General features: G+C 36.8%; 1 protein-coding gene across 2 annotated transcripts in view; it reads right to left on the bottom strand.

Annotated features, from left to right (window-relative positions):
* Cep162 (centrosomal protein 162) overlaps positions 1-13019 on the bottom strand; it is a 77717-nt gene that overhangs the window by 20904 nt on the left and 43794 nt on the right. The window contains exons 17-21 of one of the 2 annotated variants that reach the window (XM_048353887.1): positions 11893-12005; positions 9892-9997; positions 5714-5840; positions 2325-2488; positions 1125-1229 (exon numbers count right to left, since the gene is read on the bottom strand). In XM_048353887.1, coding sequence (XP_048209844.1) covers positions 1125-1229; positions 2325-2488; positions 5714-5840; positions 9892-9997; positions 11893-12005 — 615 coding nt within the window. The remainder of the gene's footprint in view (positions 1-1124; positions 1230-2324; positions 2489-5713; positions 5841-9891; positions 9998-11892; positions 12006-13019) is intronic. The other variant, XM_048353888.1, reaches the window with a different exon arrangement.

Below are 13019 nucleotides of genomic sequence, written 5' to 3'. Positions count from 1 at the left end.
ATGGACTAGTTCCTTTGGGATTTTTCTCTCATAGTTTGGATGCCTTCTTCCATGCTGGCTGTTAGATCTCAAACACTGAATAAATTCTAAGTAAAATCCTGGACTACATTCCCTTTAGAATACTCCTCCCTCTTCAAACCAGTTTTGTCCTATTCCTTTCCTGGTCCTTAAATCAAGTCATACCTTTCAACATAAAAAAAGAAGGTCTGGAAAAAGGAACAAAAGTTTTGCTTTTATTTTTTGCATAGTTTTTCTTTTGCTTATTAAATGAGGAAAATACTGAGCCTAGTGATGACCTCACAGATTTGGATTTGTGATGGAATAATAGCCACAAGTTTAAAATATTATGACTTGATTATAGAATCACACTCCCTATGAACAAAGCTGGAATTGTGTACTCATTTTAATATTTAGCTGTGAATATAAATGATAAGCCGAATGGTTTAAAAACAGAAGGAAAATAAATTCTACCTCTCCCCCCAACTGCTTATTCTAATAAGCTTATCCTAACAGTCTCACTGTATGATTTCAACAAAAAGCTTCCAGCCACACTGACCATGGCATGCATTATTTCTAATCGTAAGTGTGAGTTCAAGAAAAGTCTGAATGTTCTGTTTTTAGCATGTTCTTAGCACTTTGCAGTATTATCAGCATTCCCAATTCAAAGACCTTCATCCTGTATTATTCTCTTACCTCACATCAGAGAAGGACTTACTCTTTTTTTTTTTAAAGTAATCTTTTTTTAAAGATTACTCCTGAGTTCAAGCAGTCCTTGTGTCTTAGCCTCCTAAGTAGCTGGGACTATTAGGCATGAGCCACTGTGCCCAACCTAGGAGGAAGAATGCTAACTAACCCCAGAGCTTCAAAGTTCTGCTTCCTTCTTCTTAGATATCTAATAGAGCTGGGATTCAAATTGACCTTCCACTGATGGTTCTCCTTATAACTCAGGAACATTAGTCAAAAAATTCCTTATTTATAGTCATCAATTATATAAAGTGCTGTTTATTAATGTCACTTTAAAACAAAAATTTCCCAGTTAAATACATCTTGTAGGAAGTGCTGAAACAAAAATGCATTGTATATAAAAAGTACCTTCATAAAAAAAATCTACTCTTTACACATACTTGTCGTTCTAGGTCCTGAATTCTTTTGGCATCAACTGCTCTATCTTTTGAATGTAACTTCTGCTGAGTAGATGGAGTACCAAATTCAGCTTTCAATTTCTCAATCTGTCAATACATAAGGAACAGAGTAAGGAGCATATTTAAAACAACAGAAACAATAGTTATGTGCATATGCCCATTTAAAATTATGTTTATCATAATGAACTCCAAGAAATGGAAACAAGAGGGTTTTTTTTTGTTATTTTGCTTTTTGTTTTTGTTTTCTTTACTTTGGCAATGATTTTGATTTCTATGCCTTTTGTTTTATATGTAAGTGTATCTGTTTGAGGGAAGGTAAGGGGAGCATAAAAATGGTGGGACAAAGGGTAAAAAATGCAGCAGTGATACTCACTAGACACTATGTTGAAACTGAACTGTATAACTTGTAGAGGTGGGAGATTGGGTGTGGAAATTGGGAGAAAACGAGGGAAGTGATGGCATTGTTCAAAAAGAAATGTACTCATTACCTGACTAATGTAACTGTGACCCCTTTGTACATCACCTTTAAATAAAAATAAATCTAAAAAAACCCACAAAGTAGCTCCTCATCAGTGAGCTCTTTCCTAGTTCTGGTACCTTCCAGTGGAAGCATATAGCTGCTGGAGAAAAGGAGGCTAAGCAAGATAAGACAAACTGGAGTCCCTGCTCTCAGGGTGTATATTAAGTTAATAAGTGAAGTAAGACAAAATTACTTCAGTCAGGGACAAGTGCTATAAAGAGAAGAAGACAAAATGAAAGAACAGGAACAAAGAGCAGAGGGGTGTGGCTGCCAGCTTCATTAGATAAGCAGATCAGGAGACATTTTCTGGGGAACAGAAATTTGAGCTAACATTTAAGAAGGCAATGAAAGACAACATATGGGATAAAGTGAGTCCCAAAGGTAAAGCAATGAGTGCAATGAGCCTGACATCTTCAAGAACCACAGGAGCTGGTGAGGAAAGCAGCTCAGATGAGAGGTTCCAGGTGAGTCCTTAAGGCAGTGCACAGAACTCACATACCGTGAATGGAGCACATTTTCAACACAAAATACAAATCCAAGTTGGTTATCAAAAACCACAGACTTTTAAGTGATGGTGCAGACATCATTGCTCACATAGAGCAGAGCTTAAAGACCAGAGGGCTCATTTGCAGTCAGTAATACATTCTAAAATGTTCTACTACCTCAAGCTGAAGCTTCTCAATTTCTTCATTTGCTTCCTTAAGCCGAATGGTATCTTTATCCAGAAGTTCCTGATTTTCAGCATACCATTGTAATCTCTTTTGTAGACAGCTGACTTCTTGTTTATGTGTTTCTTCTAAAAGGTTTATTTCATATAATTTTTCTCCTGTTAAGAGGAAGTAACTCAATAACCTGATTGTATTTTTAAAAATATGGAAATAAGTGAAACAAAATTTTGAATGAAAACTTTCATATTTCATTTAGCCCTGCCCTCTCAAGATCACATATTATTTCTTAGGATTCTCCAAGATAGTAGTCATATAATTAGTCCTCTTGTTGTTGGTTCTTGGACCTTATTATTATTATTATTTTTTGGTTACATTTACTAGGTAATTTGCTAAATTTTTGTGCCCTAGAAACAAAAAGAAGAAGTGGAGGAGGAAGAGGAGGAGGTAGAGGAGGAGGAGGAGGAGGAGGGGAAGAGGAAGAGGAGGAGGAGGAGGAGGAGGAAGAGGAAACTGGACAGATAAATAGTTTTGAGGGGCTGGGAATATGGCCTAGTGATAAGAGTGCTTGCCTCCTATACAAGAAGCCCTGGGTTCGATTCTCCAGCACCACATATACAGAAAATGGTCAGAAGTGGCACTGTGGCTCAAGTGGCAGAGTGCTAGCCTTGAGCAAAAAGAAGCCAGGGACAGTGCTCCGGCCCAGAGCCCAAGGCCCAGGACTGGCCAAAAAAAAAAAAAAAAGTTTTGAAATTTAGGGGGAAAACACTGGCTGGTGTTTAAATTGAATCATCTTGGTGGAAAAGAGTGAGCTTGACACAGTACAGTACACAGTAGTAGGTACACAATACATTATAGCAGTTTGATAGAAAGAGAGAAAGGAAAAGATGTGGAAAGGAGAGAGAAAATACGAAATGAAAACATTTGGACATGAAATATGATGGTGTAAAATATAGTGATGTAAAAGATGAAGATGATTGGCTGGCATGGTATATGGAGGAAAGTGTGGTGAAAATGCTTCAAAATTTTTTTTTAATTGAGAACCCCAATTAGCTTAATTTTGAGAATTTTCTGAATATAGCATGATAGGTTTAGATACATTTTTCTGAAGGACTCCAAAAGCTACCATTTTTTTTTAATGCCCATACCTGCCATTGTGATATCATCATTATTTCACTCAATCCCTGTAAGATAGGTGCTACTGTCTCCATTTTATAGATGAAAAGGTTCAAAGATTCATAAACTTGCCTAATTTAACTGTAATAGAACTGGGGCGTAATCAGATGTGAAGCCAGTTGAGGAGGCTCTACTGCCTCCTTAAACAACTTTTTGTAGAATAAACAGCTCTTGTCTATGGAGATTTATATTGTCCTTATAAAACTATTCTAGGAATTTTGTGAATGTCCTTTCTCTTCCCCAAAAAACATTCATACTATTTTCCCTTGATAAAGCAATTGTTTCATCACTTTGACTTAAATAAGCCACAGGGGGCTGGGGATATGGCCTAGTGGCAAGAGTGCCTGCTTCATATACATGAAGCCCTGGGTTCGATTCCCCAGCACCACATATACAGAAAATGGCCAGAAGTGGCACTGTGACTCAAGTGGCAGAGTGCTAGCCTTGAGCAAAAAGAAGCCAGGGACAGTGCTCAGGCCCCGAGTCCAAGCCCCAGGACTGGCCAAAAAAAAAAAAAAAAAAAAAAAAAAAAAAAAGCCACAGGACCTCATTTTAGCAGATGCTATTTGTGGGGTGTGTGGCATTTTGATTTTTAAAGACATGATTTTTAATCTGGCACTTTAGATATCTTTGTGTGCCGTTCAGTCACCCAGATCCTTAATCTTAACTTGTGGTACCTAATATACACACTCAGGGCTAATAAACAGGTATTTGAGTCACTTTAGAATTTAAAATGGAAGGGTTTTCCTCCCACCCTGCTGTATCCCTATTTTCAAGTAGAACTGAACAACTCTAGATGTGTTAGGTATAAGCACACTTTAAAAGATGTCTTCTGATCCTGAATTTTATGACAATTGGGTACTTAATTTTGGAGAACACAGCTATTGAGATCAAAATTTTGGGTTGAGGAAGGGGTATTATAAAATGGAAGAATCAGCATTTTAAACACTGTAACCAAAAAACACTTTTCTGCCTGCTGTTTGTAAAAGCTCTCTGGGAAGATCTTTTATGACCAATTTTTAAAAATGTAATTTACCTACCTATAAGTGTCCTAAAACATGTATGTAAACTTCCAAACTGTTTTGTCAGTGTGTTTAGAAAATACACAGGAATCTTTATCAAAACTAAAAATATAAACATGTGAGCACTAAAAAAAAGATTTTTGAATGAAAACCAATGTTTGTCTAAATGGACGCACTAGGAAACAAGGCTTGAAACCCTATGTAATGAAGTATAGAGTTTAATGTCTTAGTAATGGAAGGCAAAAGACTGTGTTCATAATCCAGACCTTCAAACTCATAGCAATCTATCTGTCCAGCTATCTTTGATAACTCAGTTTTTCCCCACTGAATTTCATTATAAAAATGAAGTTGTTTCCTGGGGAAAGTGAAAAGAAAAATGAAGAACAGCTATAGTTTTATTAAAAATGAACAGCGAACATACACAAGTGCTTCCTTCCCATTACCTTATTACAGCAAACTTGAAGAAAAAAGTTTTCAAAAGTAGCTTTGTGTTTTTTTTTAAACCTTTTAGCATTAGTATTTTTACTTTGTCATTATTATTTTGTTTTTACTTTATTATGACTTTACTTTGAAAAACTGAGCTCCCCTGACTTAAGTGTTTGCCACCTGGACTCCATCTGCAGGTGTACTTGACAATGTGCTCACTGGCCAAACTTAAGCATGCTCTCTTCTTTTCTTCACTGTCAGATCCTACTACTTGTTAAGGCCCAGCTCAAAGCTCAATCTTCCCTGCAACTCTGACTTAGCATCCTGTCTTCTCTCTTATAATTTCTTTCTAAAAGTCTTCTCAATTTTTACGTAACTCACTTGACTTTCCTAGTGGGGAAAAATACAATGCAGTGTATGTGGCTCATCTGGCTCAAATACTTAAGAGTATGTTCAGACCCAGGGATAAGACGAAAGACCTTGCCCTCAGGAAGTTCACAGGCTGAGATCACAGACATGTAAATACTAAGCAGAAAATGCCACAAGTCCAAAATAATCCTTGATTTTCTCTGATCTTCCAATTTATTATTATTATTATTCAATTAAAACTAATGGAAGGCACACGTCTTTTAGTCACTATAAAGGTGTTCTAAGATATTATATAGTTAAAGGAAAAACAATTATACTATTCATTTTCTAATACTGAAATCCAAGACTAGCATGATTGGTGGAAAAGTAAGCCATTTCAGCTCAATGTTTTACCTGTGGTATAAGCAATCTGATCTTTGGCCTGGTCCCTCTCTTTCTTCATTTTTTCCAAGTCTACTTCAAGAGCTTGTTTGTCTTGCTTCAGTCTTTTGATTTCTTCCAACAAATTGCTTTTTTCTTTCTTGACATTAGAGAAATACAAAGGCAAGTTACTTTCCAACACCATAATATTGTGGCATAATCTATAGTCCATCAAAAAGAAAAGTGACATACTTTCCTAAATTTCAGGCCTAATTTTATTCATTCTTCCTGCCACAGGCTCAAATCACAAGGAGCTCCCCTACAATCCATTTTTACAGTAGCCAAAGGGATCGCTGTAGAGGCAGTTAATGTCACTCTTCCATCTGAAATTCTCTTGTGGATCATCTCTCAGGGTTAGCCCAAAGCCCATGACCTTCAGCCTAGTTTTGACTGCACTGATGACAACTACTGTAAATTTTCCTCCTATTCCATTCTAGCCAGAGATCTCCTTGCTGTTCTCCTTGAATATCCCACACCACAAGTGCCTTTCCTGTCTATGGCACTCTGCCCCCAGATAGGCATGTAGCTCACTTTTTTCACTTCAGGATTTCTGTTCAAAGGAATCCCCCAAGGAACACCTTCCCTGACCACTCTGTAACAGACCAAGCCTTAGGCTGGGTGTGATGGTTCACACCTATAATCCCAGCTTTTGTGAGGGTGATCTAGAGGACTGAGGTTCAAGGCTTGCCTGAACAAAAAAGTAAGACTTGATTGCAACAAACAGCCTGGGTATAGTGACATGTTTATTTCCAGCTACAGGGGAAGCACAGGTAGGAGGACTGTGGTCTGAAAACTGTGGGACTCTATTTGAAATAGCAAGGAAAAAACAAAGGTGAGGAAGAACTAGGCATGTGGCTCAAGTGATTAAGCACCTGCCTAGGAAGCATAAGCCCTGGTACAATTCCCAAAGCCAACAACAAAAACAGTAACAATAAGCCCACGCCTTCACTTGACATCATGAGACACAGTTTTATTTTCTTCCCTTAGCACTCATCCCTCTTAAACTAGCATATTACCTAGCTACCTGAAAGCACAATTTTATTTTGCTACTCTTTTTTTATCATACACACATAGAAATGGCTTAGGAAATAAAAACTTAAATGAATTCTCAACTCTTGAGCACTGCGCCCCATCCTATGTATGCTTGACAAAAATCCTACTCAGCTCATATTCACAAAGCTATTCTGAGAATCTGCTCCTGCACTTACACACCATTTGGTGAAGCTCTAGGAAAGCATTTATTTTGCATGGATGTTCTATTTATTTTATCAAGATGACAGCTCTGGGGAGACTATCAGTTAATATTGACAACCAATATTCATTCAATGTATACTGACTCAAGGTTGACATAATTCTGATCACAGGAGTATATTTAATAACAAAATAACAAACTCTTACAATTATCTATCACATTATCTTCACATTCACAAGCACTGGATAATCTTGGCTTTCAGCTAAATCTTGGATTTAACTTCAGTCATTTCACTGCTTCTGTGTGATCTGTATAGTCTCTTCAGAACCTCTTCCTAAGTTTTTTTTTTTTTTTTTTTGGCCAGTCCTGGGGCTTGGACTCAGGGTCTGAGCACTGTCCCTGGCTTCTTCTTGCTCAAGGCTAGCACTCTGCCACTTGAGCCACAGCGCCACTTCTGGCCATTTTCTGTATATGTGGTGCTGGGGAATCGAACCCAGGGCCTCATGTATATGAGGCAAGCACTCTTGCCACTAGGCCATATCCCCAGCCCTCTTCTTAAGTTTTTGAACACTCACGTCTCTGTGCCGATGCTTTTTGAAAAATTAGCTCAATTAATTTAAAAATCCTGTCTGTTAGTGCCTACTTCTTAGAAGAATTTCCAAATGCTTTTTAAATATCTTAAGTTCATTCAATCAATATTTGTCTATGTCCACTCATCATTTGCACATGTCAAGGGACAGAGAAGGCCAGCATGACCCTGAGGTCTCTGCCTGGCAAACAGTACTTGCCCTCCTTATGTGCTACTGTGCAGATTTCATCTTAATCTCCCTTCCCTCTTTTCTCACTCACTCTGCCTCCTGGAAGGCAGTAAACCCATTCCTAACTCAAGCCTTTCCCATTTGCTATTTTATCCAGCTAAAGATTTCTCTTCAATTATTAAATATCGTTTTACCTCTACCTTGCCATTGCCCATTATTCTTTCATTTTTAAAACTTCCTTCTGCAATTATTTGCTTATCATTCAACTTATCCACTCCAATGTAAGTTCCTAGTAAGCAAGATCTACCACCTATCTCATTTATCTGCTGTCTTCTGTTGCTTAGTTGAATGCTTAGAGCCATGGCCAGTATTCAATAAAGGACCACCAAGTGATTCTTTAGGTCCAACCCTAATAGATTCATAAACAAAGCTATATCCTTCCTATGAATGAAAAAAGTTGTTAAACATCAGCTATTGCACTGCTGTATGTTTAGACTTATTTTTGACAATAATGGAGCTTAACCTCAGTGTTTTGTGCAGCCACCCTACATCTGAGCCAGGACCTCCAGCTCTTTTTGTTCTGGCTATTTTTGAGATAGGGTCTTGCTTTTTGTGCAGGCCAGCCTGGACTGCAATCCTTCTAGATGAGAAAGGATCTTGTGAACTTTTTTGCTCAGAATGGCCCGATTTCACCACCTGTGTAGCTGAGATCCTAGGCATGAGCTATTTGTGCCTGGCTAGATTGTTAGATTTTTATTTAAAAAATTTTTATTGTAAAGGTGATGAGTACATAAGTCAGGTAATAAGAACACTTCTTTTTGAACAGTGTTACCCATTCCCTAATTTTCTCCCACTTTATGTAACCAAACTGTATAAGGTCTGTCTGTCTGTCTGTCTGTCTGTCTCTCTCTTGTCAGTCGTGGGGCTTGAACTCTGGGCCTGGGTGCTGTTCCTGAGCTCTTCAGTTCAAGGCTAGTGCTCTACCACTTTGAGCCACAGGGCCACTTCCAGTTTTCTGGTGCTAAACTGGAGATAAGAGTCTTTTGAAGTTTCCTGCCTGGGCTGGCTTTGATTCTAAATTTCTTTTACTGATAGATTTTCTTTTAGAAAACTCTAGGCCATGTTCTTTACAATGTAATCTAATAAAGAATAAATAAACAAGAAAGGAGTTATTGACTATTGCAGTTCACTTTAGGTATCAGAGATGTAATATGAATAAGATATAAAGATATGGTTGTTGCTGTCTACAAATGTACTGAGAGCACTTTGGAAGACATAATAAGCCAAGTAATTTTTCTTTTTTTTTTTTTTTGCCAGTCCTGGGCCTTGGACTCAGGGCTTGAGCACTGTCCTTGGCTTCTTTTTGCTGAAGGCTAGCACTCTGCCACTTGAGTCACAGTGCCACTTTTGGCCATTTTCTGTATATGTGGTGCTGGGGAATTGAACCCAGGGCTTCAAGTATACGAGGCAAGCGCTCTTGCCACTAGGCCATATCCCTAGCCCCCCAAGTAATATTTTTAAGGAACAATTAACTTTCAACTTATTTTTCTGTTTTACTTGTATACACTGTATACATTCCAATGTGGAATTTGTTTGAGATAAATTATGTATGTCCTAAAACAATTGTTTCTCCAATAAGGTTTAATATGATATACTGGATTATAAAGTAGTATTACAACATCTTCTCTGCATTAAAGTCACATGACTACTAAATGCTAAACTTATATTTTTTTCTTCTTTATTGTCAAAGTGAAGTACAGAGGGATTACAGTTTCATATGTAAGGCAGTGAGTACATTTCTTATCCAACTTGTTACTTCCTCCCTCATTTTTTTTTTCTTTTTAAAGCACAAATGGTTTCATGGCATGTATTTCTAGGAAACTGTTTCTTCAATTTATACTTTATGATTCTTATAGCAACCATTACTAACTTTTTGCCTAAGGAGAATTAAAACCTAATAATTTCTTTTACTGTCAGTATGTTTAGTACACTGGAGAAAATCTATACTATTTAATGTATTGCAAATGTCACAATGAAACCCCAAGCATTTAAGTTAACAAAACATTTAGTTAAAAAGGTGTTTGTTTATAAAAATTGATCTTATTCATATATTTACATTACAGAACCAGATCGTTTTTATACCCATGAGACTTCATAATAATTTTACTATTCCTTACAATTAAAAATCACATGTAACTTACCTGTTCCCCCCGCAGTTCTGCTAACAGATCTGTAAAACTCTGGTTTCTGGCTGGCTCTGAATTTTCTGGTACTTGAGATAGCAAATGACATTTGTGCATCTGTTCTCTGATTTATTTAAAAATAAAATATATTTTTAAAAGTACGGTAGTCCTTCAACTACAACTACATTTCTTAGAAATGAAAAACTAATGAACATTACAACTACATGAATTACTGAAGAAAGAAAACTTATCTAAAATATTAAAATATTAATGCATGAAAGGAAAAGTATACTTTATGGAAAATGCATGTATTTTTAATTTAAAGAAATAGAAGTCCTAGGTTTATTGATTTATTTTTAATATAAAAATATTTCCTCCTAATTTATAGAGGATAAAAACCAGTGATGTAGAAAAATGTGCTGGATGTATATTTCTTGTGTAGCTATTAAACCTGTCCTGTTGTTAAGAAAAAAATAGCAAAGAAAATCCTACCCTATTGTTCAGACTTTTGAGTCAATTTTTCTGTTTTTACAGAGGTATTATACAAAGAGTTTAGGAATCTATATAAGATGATCTAACCATAGAGCACTATAAACATTACAGTGTGAAAGTTCATTTAGAGCTTTAATATGGGATCCTGGAATCATTTTTTTTTGGGGGGGGGAAGCCAGGTAGTATAAGATATGATTATTTCAATATTCATCATGGAAAGGCTGAGCTGTAGCTCATGTTAAATATCTACCTAGCAACTGAAAGGCCCTGAGTTAAATCCCAACACTGTTCAACCCTCCCAAAATATCTGGAAAGGCAATATGTATATTTAGTTGTATGTATCAGGTTAACATGCTTGCCTAGGGATTATATCCACCAGGAGAAAAGGACAGTAATTTCTTTCCAATTTCACACAAAGGTATCCTTTAGATGCCAAACTTTGTAGCTCCTAGATCTATTTACTACTGAATGTCTTTCTACTTGCAAGGAAGATCAATATGAGCTAGCAGTTGTACTTCTTATACCACAGGTTAATTTCCAAAGAAAGGGAAGTAGCTTGCCAATACATATGGTGACATTCATGACATTTATGATCAAGGAAATTTCTCCTGATTAGAGTCCAATCTAAATAATGAAGTAATGTGGTTACAAGCAAGAACGCTAGTCATATCCTAAAAGAAGCAAGCTTGACCATGTTTTGGCTTCTGCATCTTTATTTGATGTTAATGTGTGAAGCAGGAACAACTCAAAAGCTCTAGGATATTCAACAGGAGGAAGTAGTAATGATGTCCCACTGTCCTCCCTGTCTAGTGCTAGCTGACAGCCATCTACTGTGTATACTCTGGGGAAATGCCCTCAGCCAAACCAGTCCCTGGAGGAAAGACTTCCCCACTATTTGCCTAGGTACACACCAGCCACAGACTGGGGCTGCCCTCTTGTCTTAAGTGGGGACCAACTTTGTGGTGTAATCTGTTCTTCAAAGCCCTGGTGTAGGAGCACAATGAAGCCAGCAATGACCACATTTTACTCTCCCTCTTCTTCCTCCCCCAGTTTGCTTCTCTTTCTCTCCTTTTCTTGAGTGATCCTACAGTAATATACCTTCTGCAAGGATGGCTATCCCAGGATTTCTGTCCACAGAACCTGCCTGAAGACACAGTGATACTGTATGAGTATTAAGCTTCTTTTTCAGTTTTGGATGTTAAATCACAAGGCTCAGGAGATGAATAAACCTATCAGGCTTTGTGAGTGAACAAGATGAATGTTGTTTATTCAATTTTCTGAAAGTGATGTTAAACTCAGTTAAGAATATGTTGTAAATGTTAAAGTATATACTAGTCATCTAACAACAGAAAAAATCCCTCTGAATCTTCAACATATAGAGGCCATTAAACTAGGAATCAGTATACAATGGAAGGTAAAATAAGTAAATGACTAATTTTTAAGTAAAAACAAATGTGTTATTAATATAATGATAAGATGCACAGAAAATCGAAGTATATTTCATGGTAAGAATTAAAAAAAACTTACTTTAAAGAAGCTAATTCACTAAATAAAGTCTGGTTTTCCTTAAACATTTGCTCTTTGTTTTTCTTGTTTTGTTCTTGGAGATCTTTTACTTGATTATATAATCTTTCATTTTCCTTTTAAATAGCAGAAAGATACATGTGGATTAAATCAGTAGTACTTACAATACAGAAGATGCTTGCTACAGGGAAATCCTTTAAATATTTCAAATTTCTCCAGTTTTTAAGTTTGCAAAATATCTTTCAAATTTTCTGTTTATTTTGGGGGAAAACCTGTTATATAAAAATATTTCCAGATGCTTACAATGATTGCTTGAAAAAAGTTGCAAAATTTCTCAATGTCAGTATAACTGACCATACTTCACAAGCGTTAACAATAGTAAAGTGGGTGAAGGAATCACTACGTTCCAGTTGTGTGGACTAGGAGTGGGTGAGGCCCAGTGCGACTCTGTACAGTCTTGCATTTTTTAACTGAAGGAAGAAAATAAATCCTAACGAGTTAAATTGATAAAGGCGTAATGAGTATTCACTCTTGTAGCTGAAGCCAACTATTATTAAATGGTGAGTTGAAGTCAAAGTTGTGAGGGCAAAGCAGAGAAGAGCACAGACCTAGTTTAAGATTAAAGAGCTATTCAAGTCACCTGAGAGAAATAAGGAGGGTGTACTATTCTTCCTTAGATGTTCTAGTTTACTAAAAATCTGATAAAACAAACCAACAAGGGCTTTCTAAGGATATACTGAAAACAATGGAATATTTAACCGATGTGGAATGGTGGTTGGCAGAAGGCACTTAAACATATAGATTTCCCCAAATAACTTGTTACATATATTTTCTTCTATCTTGAGGAGTGAGAATGGGTGCTGAACTTAGGGAGTCTGTGAAATCTTCAGATTTCCTCTCTGTTAAGATCAGGAGAAGAGGCTGAATTCAACTTCTTCACGTGAACAGCGTATGAGTCCTGCAGTCAAGCTATTTCATGTAGAGCTATTTCACTGACAGCATTGTTATGGCAGTACTATCTGGTCAAGTCTCAGGCTATAGTGGCCAAAAGAAAAGACTGAAATGAGAGAGGGAGAAAAGGGGAGAAGAATAGATCACTGAACCTCTCCTGCTGTCACACAATGGAAAGA

Source organism: Perognathus longimembris, chromosome 9 (genome assembly GCF_023159225.1).
Source record: "Perognathus longimembris pacificus isolate PPM17 chromosome 9, ASM2315922v1, whole genome shotgun sequence".
NCBI classification, from domain to species: domain Eukaryota; kingdom Metazoa; phylum Chordata; class Mammalia; order Rodentia; family Heteromyidae; genus Perognathus; species Perognathus longimembris.
Note: the sequence above shows the minus strand (reverse complement) of the source record. Positions and strands in the feature narration are given on the sequence as shown.